The 27,078-nt window shown below is 58.4% G+C and overlaps 1 protein-coding gene across 1 annotated transcript; it reads left to right on the top strand.

Moving 5' to 3' along the window:
• The first annotated feature begins 794 nt into the window (after positions 1–794).
• Positions 795–23,084, top strand: RHCG (Rh family C glycoprotein). Its single transcript, NM_001082729.1, is given in 11 exon segments — positions 795–981; positions 9,739–9,925; positions 13,386–13,536; positions 16,427–16,574; positions 17,153–17,319; positions 18,204–18,341; positions 18,552–18,682; positions 18,920–19,035; positions 19,224–19,297; positions 21,347–21,475; positions 22,731–23,084. Coding segments are annotated over 10 exon segments (1,404 nt in total). The 3' UTR covers positions 21,452–21,475; positions 22,731–23,084.
• The last annotated feature ends 3,994 nt before the right edge of the window (positions 23,085–27,078 follow it).

The raw sequence follows: 27,078 nt of genomic DNA, 5'->3' as shown, positions 1-27,078 counted from the left end.
GATCACATGTATTAACCAAAAGACTACTGCTGATCATCAGTGGGTGGACTTGTGAAAAATTCACATACAACTTTTACATGTGTTTTTCTTTCTGAATATCCTTTTTATTTTGGCATGATTTTAGAGTTACAGAAAATTGCAAAAACCCAGCTGACTCTAAGGTTAGCATCTTCCATAACTCGGCTCCTTTGTCCTGAGAATCAGCCTGGCTATAGCACCATTCACCAAACTGGACTTCCTTTGAATGGCACCAATTTCCCCTTTAAAATCCCCTCCCGGTCCAAGATCCAGTCAGCGTACCTCCTCCCAGGGAGTCGCTCCCACATCCTGTCCCAGCTTCTCTGGTCTGAGCTAGTTTTTTTCAGAACTCCTTATTTTTACATGGGCCCTGTAGGAATTCTGCGATCTGGGAAAGGGGATGGTGATGGTGGTGGAATTCCTGCATCCTGATCTCGGTGGTGGTGGTGGGGGGGGGGGGGGCTAGCATCCCACGCCCTCCTTTCTTGGTTCACCAAAGGGGAAAAGGCCGGGTCGCCAAGGGGTCCACAGAGGCTGGGATGCCCCAGCCCCTGCCCGCAGCCCCAACGCAGGGAGCTTCGGGGGCCCGGGAGCCCGGCCGCGCCCCGACGGCGGCCGAGCGCGGCCCGCGGGTCCCCTCGCCGGTTGGGCGAGCGCGCGGGCCGCGCGGGCTCAGCTGTTCCGCGGCTCCCAGCGGCCGCCCCGCCTCCTTCCCGGGTTTTATAAGCCCGGCTGGCCTCGGTGGGTGAGAACCGCCCGCCCGCGGTCCCTGCAGCATGACCTGGAACACCAACCTCCGCTGGCGGCTGCCGCTCCTCTGCCTGGTCCTGGAGGTGGCCATGGTGGTTCTCTTTGGCTTGTTCGTGCGTTACAGCCCCGACGCCGACAGCAGCTGGAGCAACGAGAAGAGGAAAGGCAATATCACCAGCGACCTGGAGAACGAATTCTACTATCGCTACCCGAGTAAGTCCCGGCCCCGCATGCCCTACGGAGGCGGGTCCTTGCCGGTCGCCACGCGGCTGCACCGCCCGGCCCTCTGCAACGCAGATCCCGCTTGAGAAAGTCAGGTGTGCAGCCTGTTGCCTGGGAAAAGGTCGTAGGGAGCGCCGGCCCCGGGGAAGGTTTATGTCTCACAGCTCCCCCAGCCATCAGGGGTCTCTGGACATCTGCAGGAGAGCCCCACCTCCCACGCCCACCAACCAGCCTGCAACTTGGTTCCTGTGTCCAGCTGTGCCCATCTTCTCCAAAGAAGGTGTCGGTGGGGAGTGGCAGAGATGGCCCCATGAATGGCCAGCCTGGGGGACAAGGAGGCCTGGGCACCGTCTGGTGGCTGGGACTGGAGAGCCGCTCAGAGCGTGGCCTTGGAGACACAAGGCCCTGGGCCTTGGGATGCTGGAAGAACTGGCCCAGGGTCATCACCAGCACCCCAGCCTTGGGACTCCAGGCCAGGGCTTTCCATGCTCTGGTGCTTTGATTTTCCACCCTATCTCCCGGCCGTCAGTGGCAGTTTTAATTATTGCGGCTGCTGTAGTCACAGATTGTTAGCGTTGGATTGTTAGCTCACCGCCAACAGCCACCTACATCCGCTAGTGTCTCCTCCAGGGCTTCTAACCTGAGCTGCTACCTCCAGACACAGTCTTCTCCTTAGGTGCAAACACCCACACCATTCAGAATGGCAATCTGCTTGACAGAAGATTGGGGTTTCGGGGCTGCAGGCTCAGTGCAAGCAGCCATATTATATATTGCCCCCTAAGCCAAGGCTATCACTGACTACATTAATAGATGTCTGGCCCCTGGAAGAAGGGAGATGATGGAGGAGGTAACTCCACAATCTCTCCTGGGCTCCATGTTGTAAAAAGAGATCTTGACAGCCATGGCCTTGGGATTCAGACTCTCCATCCTGTCCTCGGCGGGGAGCTGAGCAGGCAGGCAGTGAGGCAGGTGCACCTGACACCTGTTCCTCTGCATCCCGCCGGTTCTTTCTCGCCTCTTGGCTTCAGGAAAGCATGAGGAGCAAGGCCGTCCCGGGGATGGGCGGGTGCTCCCAGTGTCCAGGGTGGTGGAGGGCTTATCCGCCCTGTGACAGCAGTGGCAGAATCTCACCAGTAGGGGTGCTGTCTTCACATCACCCTCCAACTCGACCACCCTCCTTCATGCTCCCCCTTCAAGCACTTGTCTCTAGGATGTCCACGTGTGTATTATCCTAAAGAAGGCACTTCAGAGAGAGAAGGGAGATGCTGATGCTAACTTGCCAGGACCCAGGCATAAGCCACGAGTTTCCCAGCAATCCAGGGCTTATAGTCACTCTGGACCAACAAGGCACTCTCAGACTTGTTGGGAGCAGAGAGGTGCACCCGACAGACACCTGGGGTCCAGGGGGGCCAAGTGCTCCTGCAGACAAGATCTGTGATGAACCTCCTTGGCAGGTAGAGGATGGGGGCGGGGGGAGGAGCAGGGCAGCTGCAGGGCCCTACTAAGGGAGGTGCTGGGAGGTAGGGGTGAGTGACTCAGGTAGGGTTTTGAGACCCTCACCAGTATGGTTGTGAAAGGGGTGGGGGAGATTGTTAGATGGGAGAACCCCAGCCATCAAGGAGAGCTTCGAGTGTCTCCAGCTACTGTGAATGCTGGGAGTCTTGGCCATCAGAACAGCAAGGGAGAAAGAGGAGGAGAGAGGGGAGGAGGGGAGGGAGAGTAGAGAGGAGGGGTGAGGAGGAGAGGGGAGGAGAGAGGAGGGGAGGGGAAGGGAGGGGAGGGGGAAGAAGAGGAAAGGAGGAGAAGGAAGGGGAGGGGAGAACAGAATGAAGAGAGGGGAGGGGTGAGGAGGGAAGGGGAGGAGAGAGACTAGGAGAGGAGAGGAGAGGTAAAGAGGGGAGAGGAGAGCTGAGGAGGGGAGGGGAGGGGAAGGGAGGAGAGGGAGAGGAAAGAGGAGGAGAGGGGAGGAGAGGGGAGGACCTTGGCCTCAGGTCTCCTTGGCCAGGGCAGGAAGTGCTGCAGTTGCAGCCCCTCCAGCCGAATGTGCAAAGGAGAGGTCCTTTGATCATCACTACAGCCAACGAGGGAAGCACTACTGTGGCCCCGTTCTACAGATGAGGAAACTATGGCCAGGAAGAAGAGCCTTGCCGCCGGCGCCGTGGCTCACTAGGCTAATCCTCCATCTTGCGGCGCCGGCACCCCGGGTTCTAGTCCCGGTTGGGGTGCCAGATTCTGTCCCGGTTGCCCCTCTTCCAGGCCAGCTCTCTGCTGTGGCCAGGGAGTGCAGTGGAGGATGGCCCAAGTGTTTGGGCCCTGCATCCCATGGGAGACCAGGATAAGTACCTGGCTCCTGCCATCGGATCAGCGCGGTGCGCCGGCCGCAGTGTGCTGGCCACGGCGGCCATTGGAGGGTGAACCAATGGCAAAGGAAGACCTTTCTCTCTCACTGTCCACTCTGCCTGTCAAAAAAAAAAAAAAAAAAAAAAAAAAAAAAAAAAAAGAAGAAGAAGAAGAGCCTTGCAAAGACCACTCAGCTAGGACACCAGGAGTCGGGGTAGCAGTCCTGGGCATCCGGACCCCACTCCCTGCTCTGGCCTCACCCTTCCCTCTCCCCCTGCCCCACTCTTTTCAGCCCACGAGGTCACAGTGGTTGAGAACTAGAGCACACTGGGCTTTCTGGGCAGTGAGCTAATGCTGGGCTGTGGGCTGAGGGTGGGCCCCAGCTCTTGGCTCCATGCAGACCTCATTCCTACCCAGGGGGTAAGTGGAGCCAACTGGTTAAATCCAGCTTCCGGAAGAGCCCAGTTCCAGGTGGCTCGGGAGGGCCCCTCTGCAGGCAGCGGGCACAGCCGCGACCAGCCTGGCAGTGTCCTGGGAGGCCTGTGGTGTACCTGATGCTGAACAAGAAGTGACCCAGGGCAGTGACTGCTCAAAGGCTGGAGTGAGCCGACCGCCTAACCACTCCGAGCCTCAGTGTGCCCATCTGTGAAGTGGGGACATTATTTAAAGCAGACAACAGGCAGCTGAGGGCACTTGACTCATGACATCAAGCGGGACACAGCGAGTGCTGGCGGGGGGCTCCTCAGAGGGCAGTGAGGCTCCACCTCCTGTTAGAGACGTGGCCCAGGACTGTCTCCCTGAGCCCTGGTGTGCACGATTGTAGCATCTCAGTGTCGCGATGCTCTCGCCGGGGCTTTCCTCCTTTCCATTTAGTGGTGCAGGAAACCGAGGTGACGCCTGGCGTGGGAAGGGAGGAAGCCAAGTCCTCCTGCCATTCTCTCCACCTGCTTCCCACGGCCCCCTGAGGCGCGGCTGCCCACTCGCCTTCTCCCCCAGCAGATTTTGCAGTGTTGGTGTGGGGAACATGGGGCCTGGAGTCTCAGAGGAACTGGGGGGCTGGGCAGTAGGTCTCCAAGTGGCCCCAGGGAACAGGGTGCTCCCTGCAGGGCACCACGGGTCCTGTGCTGATACGGCAGAGGGAAGGGCCCTGCAGTGGCCGTCAGTGCCAGATGAACGCTTGGTGCTTGGATTTCGGAGCCTCAGCCGGTCATGGGGGACTTGTGCAGGGAGGAAGTGGGAACCAGACAGAGGGAAGAGGTGGCCGGAGTTGAGAAGGGGAGAATGCCAAGGGCTCTGCTTGAGCTGTCCGCTGGCCCCAGCTCCCTGCACTGGCGGCCACTGTGCCAGCCCTGCCCCCATCAGAGCTCTCCCCATGGAGGAAGCAGGCTCTGGCTGGGGAGAGGGGCCGGGGGATAACTAGATCTAGGCTCTGGGTCCTCATTAAGTGAGTGCCACAGGCCTCGGGTGGGCACTGTCTGACCGCTGCTACTGCCCTCTCTGCCCAGGAGGAAGCTGTGGGGGAGGGGACAGGTTGTGTTCTTTGCTGAAAGTTGTAGCGTTTGCATCCTCACGTCACCACTGTTTAACTCACTGTAAGAGCACCCAAGGCTGTGAAGCAGAAATCAGTCAACAGATAGACTTTGGTGCTAGGTTAGGACCCTTTGGAAGAGAAAGAGAAAGGGATGATGGGAAAGAATTGAGGAGGAGAGGGCAGCTGGTGTCTGCACCTGAGGGATGAGAGAGAAAAAGAGACACCCCAGAGGGGGCCAAAGGGGGACACCCCAGAGAGCAGGGAGAGAGTTAGCGAGAGGGGCTCGGGCAGGCAGGAAGACACCACCACCACCACCACCACCCCCGCCCAGCGTCTGCTCAGGGGACAGAGGAAGAGAAAGGCAGCCTCCAGACTGCGGGTCCCTTCTCCCTCCACCGGCTGAGGCTCCCTCAGGCCTCTACAGCTCCAGTCAGGTCCCCAGGGCCCCTGCTGGGCTGCCAGCAGCTGAGTGACACTCCCCTCCTTGAGAAGTCCCGCCTTCCCAGGGGTCCCTCCCGCCTGCCCGCCATTGCCTTCGCGGTCCTGCCTGCTGGCTTCAAGGCTGGGCCCATTCTCTCCCTGTGTCTCTCCCTCTCTTCCTTCCCACCTTCCAACTTCCAGCTCCGAGTATTTGCAACCTCTGACCCCCACAGCCAGGCTGTCCTGTCTCTCACGCCCCCACCGCCATGGTCATCCCAAAGTCATAGGAGCCAGGACTGGATGCACCCAGCAGCCTGGTCCCTGTCTGCCAGCAGCCCTGCTGCCCTGCCCCTCTCCCCTGAAGGGGTCGCTCCTCCCTCTCCTTGCTGTAACTGGGTTTCACATACAGCGGCTGCGTTTGCCCACCACAGCGGGGAACGTGGTAAACCACGAGACGCTGTAATAAGGGGGGGTCAGCTGCCCACGCTGAAACACCTGAGCCGAGGTGCATGCGTTTGCATAAATGCTGCACAGAAAGCGGAAGCCTGGAGGGGAGATGGAGGAGGAGATGGGGCAGCACGGGCATCGCTCCCTACTACCTCTGCCAGGCTGCAGTGGGCACAGCCCTGTGGGGAGGAGGGGTAGATGCAGGGGAGCTGTTGCAGGCCCACCGGCCTGTACAGCCCCACTGGGGACTCCAGATTGCCATGCAGCTGGTATGCCTGGGTGCTGCTGAGACAACAGTAACTCACTCATTCATTCATTCTTGGATTTTTTTTTTTTTTTGAGAGTCTGCCTTGGGCCCTTGTAGGAGTACCACTGTCATCAATACAGAAATGGCTCTGTCTTCTTGGAGTTGTATGGCCTAGTGAGCTAGACAAGCAAACACCTAAGTTGAAACTGTAGTGAGGCTGGCATGTGTAAAAGCCTCCTTGACACTGGGCAGTGGGGAGGCCTCTCTGAGGAGGTGGCATTTTGCTGAGACCCATAGGAAGAGGAGTTCGTTGGCCATTCTTTGGGGACAGTACCCAGGTGGAGGGAATGCTGCAGGCAGAGACCCTGGAGTGGCAGTGAGGAGCAGGAGGGAGGCTGGTGCAGCTGGGTAGAGGGGAGGTAGGGTAGAAGGGGGGGCAGGTGCTGAGGGCAGCCTAGGCCTGGCCTCGTCTCTGAATGGCTGTGAGAACTGGGTATGAGCCAGGCAGGAACCAGGATCTAGAAACTCCATCCAGGTCTCCCTCGTGGATGCCAGGGCCCAAGCGCTCGGGCCATCTTCCACTGCCTTCCCAGGCGCATGAGCAGGGAGCTGGATTGGAAGTGGAGCCGAGGGACTGACGGGTGACTGCTTACCCTGCTGTGCTGCAGCCCAAGCCCCTGCAAACAAATTTTTGAAATCTGTGAATGGGATGGGTCTTCTACAAGTTCAAACACTGCATAGATTTCAAAAATTTTTGCACCCAAATAAACTTTATCTTTTAATTTCATTTTCCATGAGTGTTGCAGAAGACACCAAAAATACACGCACTTTTGCCCTCCTGAGCTTTTGAGCGCCTGTTATGTACATCAGAGCCTTCTACCCTTAAATGCCGATCTGTTCCTAAGGACGGGGCATTCTCTCCCTTAATCACAGTAATCAATGTCATAGATTTACAGGAATGCAACACCTTCACCTGTTGTTTATATCCAGTTTTCCCAGTTGATCCAGTAATGAAGGGCACCCCACCCACCAGGGGGAGTAGAATTGTTTGGTTTAGTTGGCATGTCTTAATCTGGAACATTTCAAGGGTCTTTGTCTTTTATGACCTTGGTGTTTTCCAAGAATGCAGCTTCACACCTTTTCCATGTGTGTTTGCTTGATGTCTTCTTTTTTTTCTTTTTAAAGATTTATTTATTTATTTGAAAGGCAGAGTTACAGAGAGACGCAGAGAGAGGTCTTCCATCTGCTGGTTCACTCCCCAGATGGCTGTGCTGATGCAAATCTGGGAGTTAGGAGCACAGGTGCAGGGACCCAAGGACTTGGGCCATCTCCCACTGCTTTCGCAGGCCACAGCAGAGAGCTGGATCAGAAGTGGAGCAGCCGGGACTCAAACTGGTGCCCAAATGGGATGCTGGAACTGAGGCGGTGGCTTTAGCTGCTACACCACAGTGCCAGCGCCTAGTGTTTTCTCGTGATGAGACTGAATTATGCGATCCCAATGGGAATACAACATAGGCAATATGCGGCGATGCGTCCATTTTAGGGTTTGACATCCAGGGGCACACAGAGTCCCTGTGCCCCTCCTTTGTCATGTAAATTTGCATCACCCAGTCAAGATGTTGCCTGATTTGTCTACTGTACAATTACAGGGGTTCCCTACCCCCCACAACTAGCAAGCCATCTACAGGGAGACTCCTTAAGACAGTGCAGATGGGCCGGCGCCGCGGCTCACTAGGCTAATCCTCCGCCTTGCAGCGCCGGCACACCGGGTTCTAGTCCCTGTCGGGGCGCCGGATTCTGTCCCGGTTGCCCCTCTTCCAGGCCAGCTCTCTGCTGTGGCCAGGGAGTGCAGTGGAGGATGGCTCAGGTGCTTGGGCCCTGCACCCCATGGGGGACCAGGAGAAGCACCTGGCTCCTGCCTTCGGATCAGCGCGATGCGCCAGCCGCGGCAGCCGTTGGAGGGTGAACCAATGGCAAAGGAAGACCTTTCTCTCTCTGTCTCTCTCTCTCTCTCTCACTGTCCACTCTGCCTGTCAAAAGAAAAAAAGAAAAAGAAAAAGACAGTGCAGATGTCTGCTCCTCGTCAAAATGCCCCCCCCCACCCAGGCCGCAGCAGCTGCTGGTGGAATCTGCACTGTGAAGCAGCTGGCTCTCCAACTCCAGTGCTCTCCGTGTTTGCCAGCAGAGCGCTCAGCCCTCTGTAAGCAAGAGGCCTCACCCCGCCATTTATTCCCTGGCCTACTTATTGTCAGTGTGGACTTCCAAAGCCCTATTTCCTAATGGTCTTAATTCATCCCATGAGGATCTTTCAAAAAGTTAATGGAAAATGGAATTAAAATGTTACATTTATTTTGGTGCAAGACAGTTTTGAAACCCATGCATGAATGCTCGTCAAAACGCTGAGAAAAATGTCTTATTTTTAAAACCATGGATTTCAAAATTGTTCTGTACCAAATTGAACGTATCTTCGAATCCCATGTTCCACACACTTCGTGAAGCTTTTTCATTGCATGTAAGGATCTTGGTGTTCGAGTCGTTCCAGCTTCGGCCAGGGAGAGGCGTGCAGGCTGGCCCGTGCCCCGTGACACCTGCAGTAACTGCTGCCCACAGCTCTTTGCCTTCTGCTGTTCTCTTGGATTCTGGGACCATGCAGTGTTAGCGCTGGGAGGACAGCTGAGCTCACTGCAAACTATCCCTTTTAGTTTCAGCGTGGAAAGGGAAGCGGCTTGCCGAGGCTGCACCATCAGATGTTGTGTCGGAACTCAGACTCAGGCCGTGCCTGATTGGCAATAAATAATGACACCTGGGGACCGGCACTGTGGTGCAGTGGGTAAAGCCGCTGCCTGCAGTGCCAGCATCCCATATGGACACCGGTTCTAGTCCTAGCTGCTCCACTTCCAGTCCAGCTCTCTGCTGTGGCCTGGGAAAGCAGCAGCAGATGGCCCAAGTCCTTGGGTCCCTGCACCTGCATGGGAAACCCAGAAGAAGCTCCTGGCTCCTGGCTTCAGATTGGCACAGCTCTGGTTGTTGCAGCCAGTTGGAGAGTGAACCAGGGGATGGAAGATCTCTCTCTCTCTCTCTCTGTAACTCTGCCTTTCAAATAAAATAAATAAGTAAATAAATATGTAAATAATTAAGAAGAGAGTGCATTGGAAAGAACACTGGCACCTGCACATTTTGAGCAGCTGTTCTGGGGGTCACTCAGAGTGCTGAGTCCAAGTACTTCCCAGAGTCGTCTCCCAGGACAGAGGGCAGCTGGGGTCCAAACTCCATTCTCAGTGACAGGGGAAGTGTGTTTGGGGGACGTGGGGTGCTTGATCTGAGGCCCTGCTTGGCCAGAGGAACACTGGGTGTCCACAGCAAAGGACAGGGACGTGGTGGACGGGGTAAGAAAGTCCGGGCCCCAGCCCTAAACCCTGGGTGTAACCCGGGGTCTGGCCCCAGATGCAGATACTCAGCCGCCCATGCCCACCCTAGGCCGGCAGAGCCCTCCGGGGAGGAGCTGTCGGCCAAGGATGGCCCGGGAGCGTCTCTCGCCGCTGGGAACTCGTGCCCTCCCAGGTCCTGGCGGCCTCTGTGACAGGGGCTGTGTGTGTGTGTGTGTGTGTGTGTGTGTGTGTGTAGTGCCCGAAGGCGGGTGGAGCAAGGAGATGGCTTGGGGGCCTGGTTCGGCTCGGCCAGCGTCGGGGAGACCAGGCGGCGCCCTGGGCCATGGCTCGCCTTCGCCAGGCCGCTGAGCCCCGCGGCTGCGCTGTCCCCGCAGGCTTCCAGGACGTGCACGTGATGGTCTTCTTGGGCTTCGGCTTCCTCATGACCTTCCTGCAGCGCTACGGCTACTGCGCCCTCGGCTTCAACTTCCTGCTGGCGGCCTTGGGCGTCCAGTGGGCGCTGCTCATGCAAGGCTGGTTCCAGTACACAAAGGATCGCCTCATCCTCCTGGGCATCAAGAAGTGAGAGCGGGACCCCGGCGGGACTGACGGGGCGGGGCCGGGCGCGGGAGGCTCGAAGGGCGGTCCGGGGGGCGGGGCGAGGCCATGGGGCGGGGCGAACACATTCTCCCTCCCCCTTTCCCTCCCTCCCTCCCCCTCTCCCTCCCTGGTACATCAAAATCGCCCAGCCCTCGAACCCGAACCCTGAGCCAGAAGCCGGTGGGACGCGGGTGGGAGCCAGGAGGTCTCTGTGAGGAGGGAGCGTTGAATGGGGATTGCAGCCCAATGGCGCCCCTCCCCACCCAGCCCGGCTGTCCCCAGGACACAGGCCTTGGAGAAACCCATGAGGCAGTTGGGGGTGACAAGGGTTGGGAGACCCCTCCCCTGCCTCAGCCTCCGAGACTGGGGCGCCCTGTCCTCGTTTCCTCTGACTTCCATCCTTCTGTGGCAGCTCAGGTTCTGATGAATAGCACCTGCTTCTCCCATGGGGTAGCTCAGATCTCTGCTGTGGGGGGGGGGGGGGGGAACTCCTCCCAGCCTCAAAACACACACACACACACACACACACACACACACACTCAGATATAAAATAAATTAACCTGAAACCAAGTCACCCAAAACCAACAAGCACAGCAGCCAGCTTTCTGAATGACTCATTTAAAAAACTTCCGGCCGGCGCCGCGGCTCACTAGGCTAACCCTCCGCCTTGTGGCGCCAGCACACCAGGTTCTAGTCCCGGTCGGGGCGCCGGATTCTGTCCCGGTTGCTCCTCTTCCAGGCCAGCTCTCTGCTGTGGCCAGGGAGTGCAGTGGAGGATGGCTCAGGTGCTTGGGCCCTGCACCCCATGGGGGACCAGGAGAAGCACCTGGCTCCTGGCTCCTGCCTTCGGATCAGCGCAGTGTGCCGGCTGCAGCGCGCTGGCCGCGGTGGCCATTGGAGGGTGAACCAATGGCAAAGGAAGACCTTTCTCTCTGTCTCTCTCTCTCACTGTCCACTCTGCCTGTCAAAAAATAAATAAAATAAAATAAAAAGTAAAAAACTATTCCATGGCAACTTAGGAAACCTCAGATTGTCCCCATGGTAGCCAAGTTTTACTTTGTAGGGGATTCTTTGTCTAACCCTAATCCCTAACCTTAACCCTAACCCCAACCCTAACTCTAACCCTAACCCTTAACCCGAATCCCAACCCCTAACCCTAACCTTAACCCTGTTTGATCCAAGTCCCAGGTCAAGTCCAGTTGAGCTGGCCTTCTATTCCTGCTGACATGCAATGCTTTTGGCTAGTGGGGAAAATGTTTTTAATTTGAGGAAATCATCACTGATGTGTGAAAACGGACGCTCACAGTCCTCTCTCAAGCTTAAATCCACAGAAGAGGCTTAGAAGTCAGCTGGTCTAAAACCAGATTTCCAGGGCCAATCCCTGCTGGTCACATACGGGTCACCAACCAGGTATCCCAGGCCATGTGTCTGAAATTGAAAACCCTCGTGCAGTCTTTGCAGAAGACACATCCGCTCAAACCAGCTAATAACTCCATCAGTCAGATGAAATGGAAGGGACAGCTGACCAGATGGAATATGTGTTGGAACCAACACCTTAGCCTTTTTGTATATAAAATCCGTGGTGTGCACCTCACCCTGAAACACGAGATACACAAGAAATTCTCATTCCCAAAGCCATAGACCCAAAGTGTGAAACGCCTGCAGTGTATTTAAGCAGCCACCACAGCAAAGTAGCTATGGCTAAATGAGAAAAAAAAAATCTGCAAAGGGAATTATGTCAAATGTTTTGTTAACAAATTTTTGGTGAACCAGGTGGTCAAGAACTTGACCACTTGATAAATTGGGTTTTGGCAAACTGGCTTTGGAGACTTGATTGTCTCCAGATCTGACCTTGTGAACTCAGACACAGACCCTCATCCTTCTTTTTTCTCCACCCTTTTTTTTTTTTTTAAGATTTATTTATTTATTTGAAAGGCAGAGCAACAGAGAGGGAGAGACAGAGATCTTCCATCTGCTGGTTCACTTCCCAAATGCTCCCAACAGCCAGGTCCAGGCCGTGTGGAAGTCAGGAACTAAGAATTCCATCTTCGTGTCCCATGTGGGTGGCAGGGGCCCAATCACCCGGTCCATCTTCTGCCTTTACAGGCCCAGTTAGCAGGAAGCTGGATCAGAAACAGAGCAGCCGGAACTCCACTGGCACTCCAATATGGGACACTGGCATCACCAGTGACAGCTTAACCTGCTGCGCCACAATGCGTGCCCCTCATCCAGTCCTCTGTCCTGTCCCTGTTGAGCACTGCGCGTCCTAGCAGCCACTCTAGGGCAGTGCCCTTCTACAGGTCTTGCCCAGGCCTCCATGGGCCCTCCTGGGACGTGGCACCCAGCTCTTCCTCTCCCAGATGCTGATGGCCCTAGGAGAGGCTCCCTGTTCGTAATCCTTCCTGGTGGCCACTCCCATTACATGCAGTTATGGGACTTTGGGCAAACACGTGGCCCCTCCAGGCCTCCGTCTTCATCTCTGTGTGGTTAACGCTGGTGCCTGTCCTGTATGGTCTGGGCATTGTGGTACTGAGCAGACCTCCCATTGCCTGGCATTTAGTGGCCACTATCATTCGCTCAACTGGGCCCTGAGGTCACAGTGGGGATCAAGTCCACGCTGAAGTGGACATTCCAGTGGATGTCCTCTGCCTGGGGAGACTCCATCCCCATTGCACAAACTGGCCCTACAATTAGTGCTCTTCTTACTCACCCTTGATTCACACACACACACACACACACACATACAGCCTGAGTGTGGGAGGGCTTCTCCCCTGAATGTGACAGCCTTGAAGAAGCAGCCCCTCTGCCCCTATATCCACCCCACTAACAGCTTACTGAAGCCGTACTCCGGGTCTCCCTCGGAATCCAGGTAATGTAGGCACCTGCCACTCAGCGCTCACCCCGCCCCCTGCCTGTGTCAGCCTCCGGCTGGGCCTTCAGGGTTCAGAATCTTGGAGTCTGCCCTTTTGCCTTCAGCCTCTCTGTGAGCCTCCTCCTTCCACCTAGGCCCACCCAGCACCCTGCTTCCTCTCTCTCCCCTGGACACACACTCACAGGTAAGGTGAAGGGAAGGTCCCAATAGCTCGCACGCAAGCAAGGTCCTGGGCAGAGAGAGACAGAGGTGTGCATAGAGTGAGGCAGGAACCACAGATGCGGGAATGATGGAAGGCTTCGTGAAACCAGAGGCTGTGAGAGAAAGTTCTGGAAGGACGGGTAGAAGATACAGAAGTCTGCCCACATGGTGCCTTGAGCGCACGCTGTCTGCCAGGGCCGGGGGTGCAGAGGCAGGTGTGGCCCTTGCTGTGTGCCCATTGTCACAGATGAGGAAGCCGAGGCTCAGGAAGCTGGAGCCACAAGCCCGAATCCGTAGGTGACCCAGGTCCAGATTCAAGCAGAGCGCTTGGAGCATCACGTGTTGCTGTTGCCCTGGCCCCTCCCACAGCCTCATCGACGCCGACTCCTGCGTGGCCTCCGTCTGCGTGGCCTTCGGGGCAGTTCTCGGCAAAGTCAGCCCCATCCAGATGCTCCTCATGACCTTCTTCCAAGTGGCTCTCTTCTCCGCCAATGAGTTCCTCCTCCTGCACGTGCTAGAGGTGAGCAGGGCTCAGCATGGGGACCTGTGGGGGACACACAGGAGCAGAGAGATCCGGGGAGATGCGGTAACCTGGCACTGAACCTCCCGAGCCTCGCTCTTCTCATCTGTAGAGTGGGAATAACGACACCGGCCATGCAGGTGTGATAATTCACCCAGGATACCAGCCCAGTACTCCGGCAGAGTGAGGTTCCTGGGATATTGGTCGTTCCCTCCTTTCTCTTCCCACACTGCAAAAGTCGAAGAGCAGGAGGCGAAGAAATGGGTGTGGCACCAGAAAAGCAGCCCCCAGCTCAAAGACACCATGGAGATTTCTTTGAAAAAATATTTATTTTAAAGATTTATTTATTTTATTTGAAAGGCAGAGTTACTGAGATGCAGAGGCAAAGAGAGAAAGAGAGAGGGATCTTCCATCTACTGGTTCACTCCCCAAATGACTGCAATGGCCAGAGTTGAGCCGATCTGAAGCCAGGAGCCAGGAGTTTCCTCTGGGTCTCCCACGCCAGTGTAGAGGCCCCAGGACTTGGGCCGTCTTCTACTGCTTTCCTAGACCATAACAGAGAGCTGGATCGGAAGCAGAGTAGCTGGGACTTGAACCAGTGCCCATATAGAATGCAGCGTCATAGGCAGTGGCTTAACCTGCTGCGCCACAGTGCCAGCCCCCACTGCGGAGATTTCTGAGCTAGAATCAGAGGTTTAAGGGAACCCGTATTCATTAAGGGGCCAATGACTTGACCATGCAATACATATGACACCCCTAGGCTCTGTGCCAAGAAACCCAATGTTTGGAGGGGGCCAATCTATGAGGAAGGCTCCCAGAGGAGAGTGGCTCGGGTGGCTGGGACAGCTGCCCAGGTTGTGACATTTGCAAGAAATGCTGTCCCAGGTGGGGTGGGCTTGGTTAGTTCATTGGCTCAGGTAAGATGCACCTTGCACCTCTGATTCTAGCTCCGAAATCCTGATGCCTTGGGACTGGGGGTGTCATTCAGGGGTCCCCACCCATTTCTAAGCTGACTCTGCTTAGAAAGGTGGCCTTTCCCTGGTTAGGACCTGTCGGCAGTCCTAAGAGTTTCACTTAGAATAGACGCCACACTTGCCACGATCCCCTCCCTCCCCACCATGTCATAGCCCCTGCCTGCCTCTCCCCATCTGCCTGCTGCTCAGACACACAGGTGTGGGCCCATCTCAGAGCCTTTCGGCTCCCTCTGCCCTGAGGCTCTGCCAGGGCCCCTGCCGCGGTGCTCCCACTCCTGGCCCCCAGCCACCATCTCTCTCGTGGCCTGGGTTTAACTTCTTCATGGTGCTTTTCTGTGGGTGACAAGGCCAGGACACCTGACGGGGCTGGGCCACCCCTGTACCCTAGCACCTGTCCCAGAGCCACGGGTCTCAATAAATATTTGTCAGGTGTGTGACCCGTCAGGGACGCAGAGGTGAGGAGGGTTGGCACAGAGACCCCTAGGAGCGCATGCTCCAGGGAGAGGAACAGAAAGTAAACCTTGTGCTGTGTCCCAGAGGAAGAACCTAAGTCAGCCTGGCGGGCTGGGGAGGTGGGCGCAAGCCAGGCAGTGGGGGAGCAAGGGCATTTGAGACCAAGGGACCGGGGAAAGACACACAGTGAGGCATCTCCAGGATTGGGGCTGGCTGGGGGGCCAGTTTTCAGGAAACAGGGGTTAGGGGAGGAGCATTGGTCATCCAGACTCCTGGAGAGTGTGTAAAGGAATCTCAACCATCATGGGGCAGTGGGGAGCTATGGAGGGTTTAGGGAGGCTAGGGAGGGTTTAGTGGTTTGGCTGTGATGACAAGAACAGTTGGAGTCCAGCTGAGAGGCTGTGCTAGTCTCCCTGGGGACTGGGACTGGGTTAGGGCAATGAGAAGTGGATGATTAGAGAGACGCAAAGGAGATGCAGACATAGGCCTTGGAGACAGGCGAGTGGGAGGGAACGTAGCCGTCAGTTGAAGGGCAGGCCGAGAGGCCAACCTCTGATCTGAAACAGGTTGAGCGGCAGGAGGCGGGGCTGCTCTGCCCCTCTGCGGCTCTCTCCTGCCTGCTGCCCGGAGTCTTCTGGTGCGCTCATTACCTAGTCACCTGTTAGGGGACCCGCCTGTTAACACCGTTGTGTTGTAGGACTAAGTCTCCCACACATGGACCTGGGGGGACACGACTGGACCACGGCACTATCTCAAGAGGGCAGGAAGGGGAGGCTGAAGGAGAGGGGAGGTGGGGGAAGGGCCTGAGACCAGGCCTGCAGGTCTAATTCAACCTGGACAAGGACCCTGCTAAGTCCCTCCACCTCTCACCCTGTGAGGACAGAACCCGAGACCTAAAGGAGTGCAGTCACGTAGGACAGGAGGCTCAGGAAGGGACGGATGGGGGCGCCCAAGTCTGCTGCTCTGACTTCTGGGGGTGGGAGGGGCTGGGAGATTGGCAAGCAAAGGGGAGTGGCAGGGTGTGGGGCAGGGGGAATGACAGGTTGTGGAGGGGGAGACCCACAGGGAGAAGGAGAGTTTCTGGGAGTTGACATAAAGGGAGGCCAGTGGGTGACAAACTAGACAGGGCTGGCGGGGCTCCTTGGATTCCAACCCTGCACCACCACCACCCAGCTCTGTACCTGAGTGAGTCCCCCTCCAAGCCAGGTCCCCGCCTCTGGAAATGACCCTGGTGGCTAGGTGGGGGTGCCCTGGTGTTTGGCGGACAGGCTTACAGCTGGGGTTCCTTCTTTCCCTCCCCAGCTGTCTGGCTGGTACAGGGTCCAGCCTCCCTCCTGCAGCCCACGGAGTCAGGGACAGCTGGACGTGTGTGTGTGTGTGTGTGTGTGTGTAGAGGCGTGGGAGGTGCTAGGGGGAGGGAGGGGGAGACGGTGCCAGACCCTGACAGGTCCCTTGCATTCCAGGTGAAGGATGCAGGCGGCTCCATCACCATCCACATATTCGGCGCCTACTTTGGGCTCACGGTGACCTGGATTCTCTACCGACACAACCTAGACCATAGCAGGGAGAGGCAGAGTTCTGTGTACCACTCGAACCTGTTTGCCATGATTGGTGAGGGCAGCCATGGTGGGTGGTGAGGGTCATCATGAAGGGGGAAGGTGGGGCCATGGTGAGTGAGGGCTGTCACCATCACACCTGGTCCCCAGGAGCCCTGGCAGGTGGCTACCGGCTCCTTTTGGAAAACGTGTGCCCGGTGCACACGGTGGAAACCCAGAACGAGCTGCTCCGTGCCTGAATGAGGGCAAGAGGGGTGCACTTCCGCTTCCGCTGTCCATTTCTCCAGTGCGCGCACGCTGACCACGCCCACAGGGCCTCCTCAAACCCAGCTGCGCCCTCCACGAGCCGCTCTGTGCAGTGGGAGAGCCGCCAGTGCCGTCCTAGGATCCCCGTAGCGGTGCAGCTTTTCGCCCAGGGTTGGGGGTCAGGACAGACTCCTGGGGCCGACTGGAGGACTAAGTAGGACTTGGGTGGGTAGTGAGGCAGAGAGGGCCTTCCAGGGAGAGCCCCCACCTGAGTTCAGCTGCAAGGGTGGGAAGCAGTGGGATGTGCAGGTCACCTTGCACCCCTGGACCCCCCCCCCACCGCAATGCCTCTCCCCGGGGCTCCCTGGCCCTGTTACTCTGCCTCAGGCACCCTCTTCCTGTGGATATACTGGCCCAGCTTCAACTCCGCCATGTCCAACTACGGGGATGCCCAGCACCGGGCTGCCATCAACACCTACTGCTCCTTGGCAGCCAGTGTGCTCACCTCCGTGGCCATGTCCAGCGTCCTGCACAAGAAAGGCAAGCTGGACATGGTAAGCAGGGGGTGCCGGGTACCTCTGCCTGTGCTTGGTGGGCGCCCAACACCACGCCATGCCAACAGCCCCACGAGGCCGGCAGCATTTGGCCCCATCTTGCCCAAATGAACAAACTAGGACTGGGGGAGCATTGGTCTGTCCAGATCACACAGCTGATTTCAGCAGAGCCCAAAGCCAGGCTGTCCGAGGTTCTGCCGCGTCATTGCCTGGTTCTCCCGCTGAGCCTGGGTGTTGAGCACAGTATCCAGAGTGCTCAGCAGGGTTGCAGGACCACTTACCCCTCTGCCAAACCCACATGCACTATAGGGTCCAGGACAGGGGTGTTGGATCCACACAGACCTGGATCAAAACACCTGTCTGCCTCTGGCGGGCTCGGTTGGTCATCGAGGAGTCATTTAAACTCCCTGCTCCTTGGTTTCCTTATCTGCACCTGTTGAGAGGTACCTGCTGACCTCACAGGCTGGCTGTGGGGATGCCCGAGCTCAGCCCACAGCCAGCAGCACGGCACCTGACTCAGACAGCAACAGCTGTGATCAGCACCAGCTGTGCCTGGGTGTGTGTGGGTCCTGCAGGCACCTGACGTGGCTGTACGTGTGTGGAGAGAACTTCTAGACACAAGAGCCTGGGCTGAAGGTAGAGGGGAAATGTGCAGGCAGCAGGGCTCACCAGCATGCACACAGGAAACACCTAGATTACCTGGGTGGTGGTGGTGCGGGGGTTGCCTTGCCATGGCCAGAGCCCTCTGCCTGCTCCTGGCTTGCTGAGCTGGACTCTGAGCCATCCCTGGTTCTTGGGGTGCAGGTGCCACCCTAGCGCAGCCCACAAGCTCCATGCGGCCAGAGCCCCAGGGAAGGCACTGAGTCCCCACCCGCCCCGCGCAGGTGCACATCCAGAACGCCACCCTCGCTGGCGGGGTGGGCGTGGGCACCGCTGCGGAGATGATGCTGATGCCTTACGGCGCCCTCATCGTCGGCTTCATCTGCGGCGCCGTCTCCACGCTGGGTTTTGTGTACCTGACGGTGAGGGGCCCCAGGCAGGGGGCTGGGGGCTGGAGAATGCTGGGGTCTCGGTGTTCCCGACAGTGGTGGAGAGTGGGGGGGAGCTCCCCTAAGCAGGGGACCGAGGGCTGGAGAAGTCTGAGTCTCTGCCTCTGAGGGTCTCTCGACTTCTGCCCCCCTGCCCCTGCTGCCCCTGCACCAGCCTGAGCAGCACCCACCTCCCCTCCCCAGCCATTCCTGGAGTCCCGGCTCCGGATCCAGGACACGTGTGGCATCCACAACCTGCACGGCATTCCTGGCCTCATCGGCGCCATCGTGGGTGCCGTGACAGCAGCCTACGCCAGCCCTGATGGAGATCGAGGGTAAACGTGAGAGGAGCAGGGCGTGCAGGCTGCCTGCATCCTCCCCCACCCCTCCTTCCTACTGGCCCTCCACAGGGGTCTTCTAGACACCAGCTGACCTGCCCATTCCCCCACTGAGGGGAAGGTGGAGGGCCCACGTTTCCATGAGCCTTGGTGCCAATGCACATTTGTGGGGTGGCAGTCAGGGGTCACCTGGCTTCTCTTTGGGCCCTCACCTGCCCCTTGTCTTCACCCCAGGTTTGTGTATCCCTTTGGTTTCCACAATGAAAAGGATGAAAAAGTACAAGGCAGGTTTCAGGCTTTTGGCCTCCTCCTGACCTTGGCCATCGCCATGGTGGGCGGCACCATCATGGGTGAGTGGCCAGGCCAGAGAAAGGTGGGGGCACTGTGAGCCCCGCCGGGTGGGAGACTCAAGAGCACGTAATGGAAGTGGGCCTGGGCTGTGGGGCTGGCTGTGAGCCTGGGGAGGTGTGGGATCTCCCCGGCTCGGGGAAGGGCTGGGGCCGGTGATGGGCTCTGGTGACCTCCAGGCTGTCTTTAGGGCTCATTTTGAAATTACCATTCTGGGGACAAGCCATGGACGAGGACTGCTTTGATGATTCCATCTACTGGGAGGTGAGTTCTGGGCACTCTGTTCTGCACGAGGGCAGGTGCATCCCCTCTGCCCGGGCCCCTGCGTCAGTTGAGCTGAGGTCTAGGGAGCCAGAAGCTGGAGGTGGGAGACACAGCCAGCATCACTGTCACCCTGCTCCTTTATCTGGGAGGCTGAAGACCTCTCCCTCCCTCCCCTGTGGACCCCCCGGGCTCATAGGGGGGGCAGTGTGCACATACTGGGGGTCGGGGTGTGGAGGGGAGGTCACAGAAGCAGCCTATACTGGGGGCCGCCACTGGCATTGTTCCCTAAAGACCTCAGTCGGCTCTATTCTGGAAAAGTGACTCCCAAGCTGTGGCCCCAGCCGCACCAGGCATCAGCCAGAGAACTTACTAGAAACGCCCATTCTCAAGTCCCACCCAGACCTGAATCCAGAGCTAAGGGCACGGGGCCCGGCGCAGTGTTTGACAAGGACTCCAGGTGATTCCAATGGCAAATGCATTAGAGCGGCCCCAGAGCAGGGCTGGAGTGCCCCGCGCAACTTGAGTGGCACTTCCGTGCCAGGCCCAGCCCACAGAGGCTCAGGTGTAATTGGCCTGGGGTGAGGCCTGGAGGTGAAATCTTTTTAAAGGTTCCTAGGTGGGTTAAGAATCAGAGCCCAGTGCGCAGCTTCAGTCTCCACGAGAGCCACCTGGGGGGGGGGGGGCACTTGGCTCGGTGCTTAAGCTTAGTACACCTGCTTCCCATGTCACCGTGCCTAAGTTCAGGTCCAACTCCAGCTGCTTGCTAACTAGAACACACCCCGGGAGGCAGTGTTCCTGGGGGAGTGAACCAGCCAATGAGAGAGCTCTGTCTGTCTCTTTGCCTTTCAAATGCAAAACAAACCTGGAGACCTTGCAACAGTGCTTCCCAGACTCCAGCCAGGGGCTCTGCGTGTGAACAAGCTCCTAGGCCACTGTGGTACACAAACGTGCATTCTCCTTTCAGCCTCCGAGGCGTGGCGGAGACACGTGGAGATCTTGCATCTGCTGGTTCACGCCCCAGGTGGCCGCAGTGGCCAGAGCTGGGCCAGGTTGAAGCCAGGAGCCAAGAACTTCTTCTGGGTCTCCCAAGTGGGTGGCAGGGGCCCAAACACTCAGGCCATCTTCCACTGCTTTCCCAGGCACATTAGCAGGGAGCTGGATCGGAACTGGAGCAGCCAGGACACAAACTGGTGCTCATATGGGAATGCTGGTGCCGCAGGCGGTGACTTTACCCACTGCACCACAACTCCGGCTCCAGCGCTATTACATTTTTAATGAACCTGCTTTTTCTTTTTCTTTTTTTTTTTTACAGCATTGTTTGCATTCTGTATTTAAAGTCAGAAGGTAAACTATGTTAGACACGGATCAGACAGAATGGGATCAATTCCCTTATGTAGAAATTTCCTTTGGGTTCTGTTTCGATCTTTGTATTCCAAGCTTATGCCTTGTCTCAGCGAGATACCTTCAGGAGCCGGGAGGAACAAAGTTCTATGCCAACGGAGGTGAACACCATCAGGTGGTCCCTGAGGCCCTGCGGGGGTTTACCTGGGGCAAAGGTCGCTTCCCAAAGGCCAGAGGAGAGAGAGAAGTTCCCGGGACCAGAGATGAGCAGGTCGCCCCACCCCCTCCTCCTTCCCAATCACTTCTGGCCCGGCACCTTCCCTGGCCCGAGTTCTGGACCTGTCCTTAGCTCAGGGTGCTCCCCAAGCTGCCTCTCACCTGGACTACACACACTGGGCTTTCCCAGCGGGCTCAGCAAAACCTCCCAGAATCCTCTTGTGCGCACTTTACAACTCCTGCCAACTGAATGTTTCACGTGACTGCCTCGCCGCTGTTCTCTCCCGGCAAGGCTCCCGCCGCGACCTTGCTGTGCCTGAGGACAGAGGGGACGGCGGTGGTCTCCGCGGCTTGCGGTCTGCACGGTGATCACAAGGTGGCGCTCGCCACACACTATTTGCAGCTCCTGGCTTGCTCCCACAGCTCCAGTTCCACCGGGGACACACTGCCTGCCTGGGACAGGGCCCTCAGAGTTGCTTCCCCTCTCTGCAGATGCACGAAGAGAAGAGTAGCAGTCCTGAGGACCACACACACAAGCCCTCGGTTCCCACAGAACCTGTGGAACAGCCTACATCTTCAGCAACTTTGGCACCCTAAGGTCCCAGGGCAGGGGAGAAGCAGGTGAGCATGGGTTTGGCTTGGGGGGATGATGGGCAGGTTCTCCCAGCAGGAGCCCAGCTCTCAGAATCAGATGCCACCAGCAGAGCGATGCAAAGCAAGCGTTCAGAACTGAGGATGTGAGCTGAGGGGAGGGAGCACACTAGGGTTGGCAGAAAGGGCCTCGGGGCAGACAGGGCAGACACAGGCATATGCAGAAGGCAGGCTGGACACGAGGGAATAGAGAGAACTTTTTGTTTTAAGTTTTATTTTAGGGGCTGGCGCCTTGGCGCAGTGGGTTAAAGCCCCAGCCTGCAGCACCCGCATCCCATATGGGTGCAGGTTTGAGTCCTGGCTGCTCCACTTCTAATTCAGATCTCTGCTAATGCACCTGGGAAAACAATGGAGGATGGCCCAAGTCCTTAGACTCCTGCACTCACTTGGGAGACCTGGAAGAAGCTCCTGGTTCCTGACCTTAGATTGGCTGTTCTAGCCATTGCAGCTAGCAGATGGAAGGCCTCTCTCTCTCTGTAACACTTTCAAGTAAATAAAATCTTTTTTAAAAAGCAACAGCTGGGGCTGGGCCAGGCTGAAGCCAGGAGCTTCATCCGGATCTGCCACATGGGTGCAGGGGCTCAAGCACTTGGGCCATCTTCTGCTGCTTTCGCAGGTGCATTAGCAGGGAGCTGGATTGGAAGTGGAGCAATCAGGACTCGAACCGATGATGCCAGCATTGCAGGCAGTGGCTTAACCCACTATGCCACACAGCAGCCCCACGTGGGAACTCTTAAAAGCTCATTGAAAAATGAAATGAAAAGGTGTTTATTTTGATGCAAAAAATTTGGAAATCCATGCATATATGGAGTCTTCAAAAAGTTTGTAGAAATGGAGTAGCCAGGAATAGAACCGGTGGGTATGTGGGATGCTGGCACCACAGGCAGAGACTTAACTTACACACCACAGCGCTGGCCCTTCCCCCTTTTTAAATAGACAAGAAATTAAGGCCAAGAGAGATTCCGGCTCTTCAAGGCCACACAGCTGGCAAGTGGAGGGAGAGGGGTCTCTGCAGGTCACTGTCATTTTTATTGTTATTTGACCTCGTTGAAGGCCACAGCTGGGTTGGGAGCAAGAGGCTGGGTGCCAAGGCAGGAGAGGACGTGGGATTCTAGGGAGAGGAAAGCGAGGCTGTGGCTAGTCCCTTCCCACCCAGGAGAGCCCACGGAACACCAAGGCTGCCAGACCCCGGCAGTGACCCGGTGCTGTCGGCTTCTCCTTGCAGGCTCGACTGTTCCAGGCTACGCTGACCTAGCGGGGGACTCAAGACCAAGTGGGCAGCACCCTGCCTGCTGACGGGGCCCAGAGCGCCTCCCCTCTTCCCCCTGTATGATCCCAGGTGGGGAAGGAGGGCTCGGCAGCCAACCAAGGGGGCATCCAAGCCACGATGCGGCTGCGGCAGGGCAGTCCCGAGTGGGGCCTTGGTGGCCACACTGCCGAGAAAAGCAGGCCTGGTGTGCACCTGCACCCTGGCCGGAGACAACTGAACCAGCAGCCGCCACTCCCTGGGCTGGCACCCCCCATGCCGCTCAGTGCCTTGGAGGTGGCCGCCTCATGAATAAACATCCCTGTTGTAAAATGCGTGTGATGCTCCAACAGGGAGAAAATGACCCCAGGGGCCTGGCCTCCTGACCCTCCCAGGGTGCTGAATCTGGCGCCCCCGCAGGGGCTCCGCTGGGATCCCTCAGCTCACAGTAACTGTTCCAGAACCACCCAGACCCTCCTGAGATGGCTGCCAGCACGGCTGTGCCCTCCACTCGGCCACGCTCCGCGGGGTGGGTTCCTTCGGGCCCGTGTCCCCTCCTCCGGCCCTGTCTCTCCTTCCTCGCCCTGCCCACGTGGTCCCCGCCCTCAGTGGTCGCACAGTCTTGGGGCAAACCACACAAGCAGAACCCACACAACCCTAGCAGGTGTGGCCGGCGGAGAGGCAGCCTGTGCCCGGCTGGCTGCCCAAAGCGGGGCCACCTGGGATGCGCGGGTCAGCTTTGCGCCCTTCTGGTCCCGGGCGCCGCGGGCAGGACTGGCGTAGCGAGAACGGGCCCGGAACCGGGAGCTTGGGCGGAGCAAAGGCTCCTGGGAAGCAGGGGCGCTTAGGGAGGCGGGGGCCGCCGCCTCAGGCCACGCCCCCTCCCACCCCGCCCCTCGCGAGTCCCGCCCAGCGGGGGCGGGGCGTCGAAATGCAACCTTTTCATGTCCCCGCGGTGGAACACCCCTCATTTTCCATGCTGGGGAAAGACAAAAACCCTTTACGACCTGTTTCTGGAACTTGTCAGCAGCTGCCAAGAGGAGCTTGTTAATTAAACGTCGGCAGAGATGGAAGCCGGAGGCCGCAGCTCTAATTGGACAGTTTGCTCCGCCGGATTGAAAAACATTGTGACAAAGGAGGAGGGGCGCGGCGGGGCGCGGGCGGCGGCTTTGATGTCGGCCGATCCCACCCCGCCCGGCGCGAGGCGCCCCAAGGCCGCCGCTGTTCGCGCGCCAAGGCCAGGTCTCGAGGCTCCGGGCGGGGGTCGGGGGCGGAGGGCCGGGCCCTCCCAGACCACGTGACCCGGATCCTGGAGTGGACGCCGCGGGGGCGGTGAGGCAGGGGTCCCGCAGTCGCCCCGCCTCCGGGCAGTGTCCGGGCTGCACCCAGAGTCCGGCCCAGCCCCTCCGTGGGGGACCCGCGTTGTGTCAGCTCTTCCAGCTGTTGGCAACTGCGGGGGGCGGGGGGGGGCTTCGCACTTGGACTGCCTTGCAAACCCTGGAGTGGCCGCCACCCAGAGATTGCCCCCTCCAGCCCTGTGTGTTTGGTGGCTGTGCCCAGGCCTCCCTCTTGTTCCCAACTCAATTATGGTGCCTCCCTCTTGTTCCCAACTCAATTATGGTGACAGCAGCCACGCAGTGGGCACTGACCGCCCCAAGTCATTCTCCCCGCAGCCTGGACCGAGAGGCTGTAGCCTTCCCATTTTGCAGGTGAGGAAACACCCAGAGAGGCTAAGTAAGGCATTCAAGGTCACAGGCATTACCAAGGATGGTGCTATGGTGAGGCTCATTCCATGTTCCCTGCCCCCGGCTCCTGGCCGCAGATGGTTTTAGGAAAGGGCGGGCTTCCTAACTGGAGAATACGGCCAGGCTGGGGAGTCATGCAGGGGGGACCCCCACAACATGTTCTGCATCCCTGTCATGTGTCCCCAACCCTCACCTCCAGGGTAGGGGGTGGCTGGCTAACCTGCGGGGCCTCTGTGTTTGCGGTGACTCCAGCTTTGAGCCCACGCGCCCCTGAGCCCGAGCTACCACCCAGGGGTGCTGCACTTGGGGTGAAAGGCCAGGCTGGGCGGGTTCCAGCCAGGAGCAAGTATGGGAAAAGGAGCCACTGAGGCTCAGCCCAGGGATTAGGCGCTGCAAACGGCGGGAGGAGGGCTGAGCTGAGTTCCCAAGCGGGGAGCAGCCTCTGCCTGGTGGCGTCCAGGCCACCTGCTGGGCCTAATCCCCCTGGGAGCTGTGGCCCAAGGAGCCCCAGGATTACGGCCACGCCCGAGCCACCCCCAGAAGAATGGGGGCGCTCTGTGTGCGACCACCCTGCTGTGTGTTTGGCTGTGTCGGCCCTGGGTGTCTGAGGCATGGAGAGTGGGGCCTGGGGCAGCAGCTGGGACAAGTTGGAGGTTTCTGTAGGGGTGAGGCATGGTGAGGAAGTGGCGGCCGCCTCCAGCAGGCCCACGTGGGTGCTGTGAGAGCATGTGTGTGTGTGTGCGAGTGTGTGCTCACGCACCGGGCCGGTGCTCGAGAACAGCCCTTCAGAACGGCTGGAGGGGCTCGGCAAATTGTAATCAGATTAACGGGACCAATCACTTAGGGCTCTCGAGAAGGCCAGGAGGTTTCTAATCAGCCTGAGCAACCGGCCCCCAACCCCCCTCCCACTACCACTCACAAAGCTCCCAGTGGGAGCCGCCACTGGGGGGCGGGGGGGGGGGCCACGTTCTTCCCACTCTGTCTCTCCGTAATTACTTCAATTTGCTAGCCTGTGGCCCATTCATGTGGTAATGTGGGAACCCACAGGCCTCCTGCCTGGGAACATCCCAGGGACTGGCCCAGGGATATGGGGCACCCAGGCCTCAAGAGTCCTCCCTTCACCAGTGTGGGGTTTTCCCCCCAAAATTCCAGAAAATTCCAACTTTTTTTTTTTGGTGTCCTGGATGTCCTTTTAGGCTGGCTGAGATGAAGAGGACCCCCAGAGAGCTGGGCAGAAGAGGCGGCCTCCAGGTCCCCTCAAGTGGACAGTTGTCTGTCCCCGGGACTGGCCCCCTTGGGGCACAGGCTGAGGCTTGAGCAGTTTGGAGGCAGGCATCAGGGGACCTGGAGAGTGCCAGAGTTGCACCATGCAACACCCAGGGACACGCAGACTCCAGAGAAGGTTCTTCCCAGTTTCTGCGCCCGCGTGCAGGCACCTGTCACCAGGCCACCCTTTGTATGCAGTGGCTCACTGACAGCAACCCAGGGGAGGCAGGCACCAAGTGGCCCATTGCACACACAGGAACACTGAGGTTCAGAGGAGCCAGGTGGCTGAAGACCACACAGCTCTGGGTGAGGAACAGAGATCTGAACCCAGCTCCGACCCCTCCACCCCCTCGGCACGGGGCTCTGTTCCTCCTTCCAGCCCGCACACAGGGCGCTGGCTGCCCCACCCAGTCCTGAATGAAGCATCAAGGGTGAGGAGGACTCAGACGGCCAAAGAGGGTCCTGGGGACCCTGAGCACACTCAGCGTGGGGCTGCCTGCCCCCAGAAGGATCAAGTGTTGGAGCAAAGGTCAGAACAGCATGGGGCCAGCACCGTGGCTCACTGGGCTAATACTCCACCTTGTGGCGCCGGCACACCGGGTTCTAGTCCCGGTCAGGGCGCCGGATTCTGCCCCGGTTGCCCCTCTTCCAGGCCAGCTCTCTGCTGTGGCCTGGGAGTGCAGTGGAGGATATCCCAAGTGCTTGGGCCCTGCACCCCATGGGAGACCAGGAAAAGCACCTGGCTCCTGGCTCCTGCCATCGGATCAGCGCGGTGCGCCGGCCTCAGCGCGCCAGCTGCAGTGGCCATTGGAGGGTGAACCAACAGCAAAGGAAGACCTTTCTCTCTGTCTCTCTCTCTCACTGTCCACTCTGCCTGTCGAAACACACACACACACACACACACACACACACACACACACACAAACAGCATGGGACCCACTTCTGCCTGCTGGGCTGCCCAGAGAGCGTCTCCTTACCTCCCTGGGCCCCTGTTAGCACTTGAGGATCATGCCCATGCCCCGGGCGGTGGCACTCCCAGCACCTCTGTGTCTCAGATTATGGGGCCCTTTCCTGTCTGGCCGCCTCCTACTGCACCGAGGGGCTTGTTAGAGCCGGTGCCTGGCTCCCCTCCTCCTGCCCCCACCTCCAGTGCCTGCCCACAGCTCCATGGCAGAACTGCTGGGAGCTGCTCCTGCTGGAAGCTGGCAGGAGGCACCCGGGGAGAGAGAGAGAGAGAGAGAGAGAGAGAGAGAGAGAGAGAGAGAGAGATATCCTGGGGAGGGAGTGCAGCCACAGCCCTCACCCCTAACTGGGAG

This window comes from Oryctolagus cuniculus, chromosome 12 (assembly GCF_051225735.1).
Source record: "Oryctolagus cuniculus isolate XC-2025 breed Fujian yellow rabbit chromosome 12, ASM5122573v1, whole genome shotgun sequence".
In the NCBI taxonomy this organism is placed as follows: domain Eukaryota; kingdom Metazoa; phylum Chordata; class Mammalia; order Lagomorpha; family Leporidae; genus Oryctolagus; species Oryctolagus cuniculus.
This window is presented reverse-complemented; position numbering and strand designations above follow the sequence as displayed.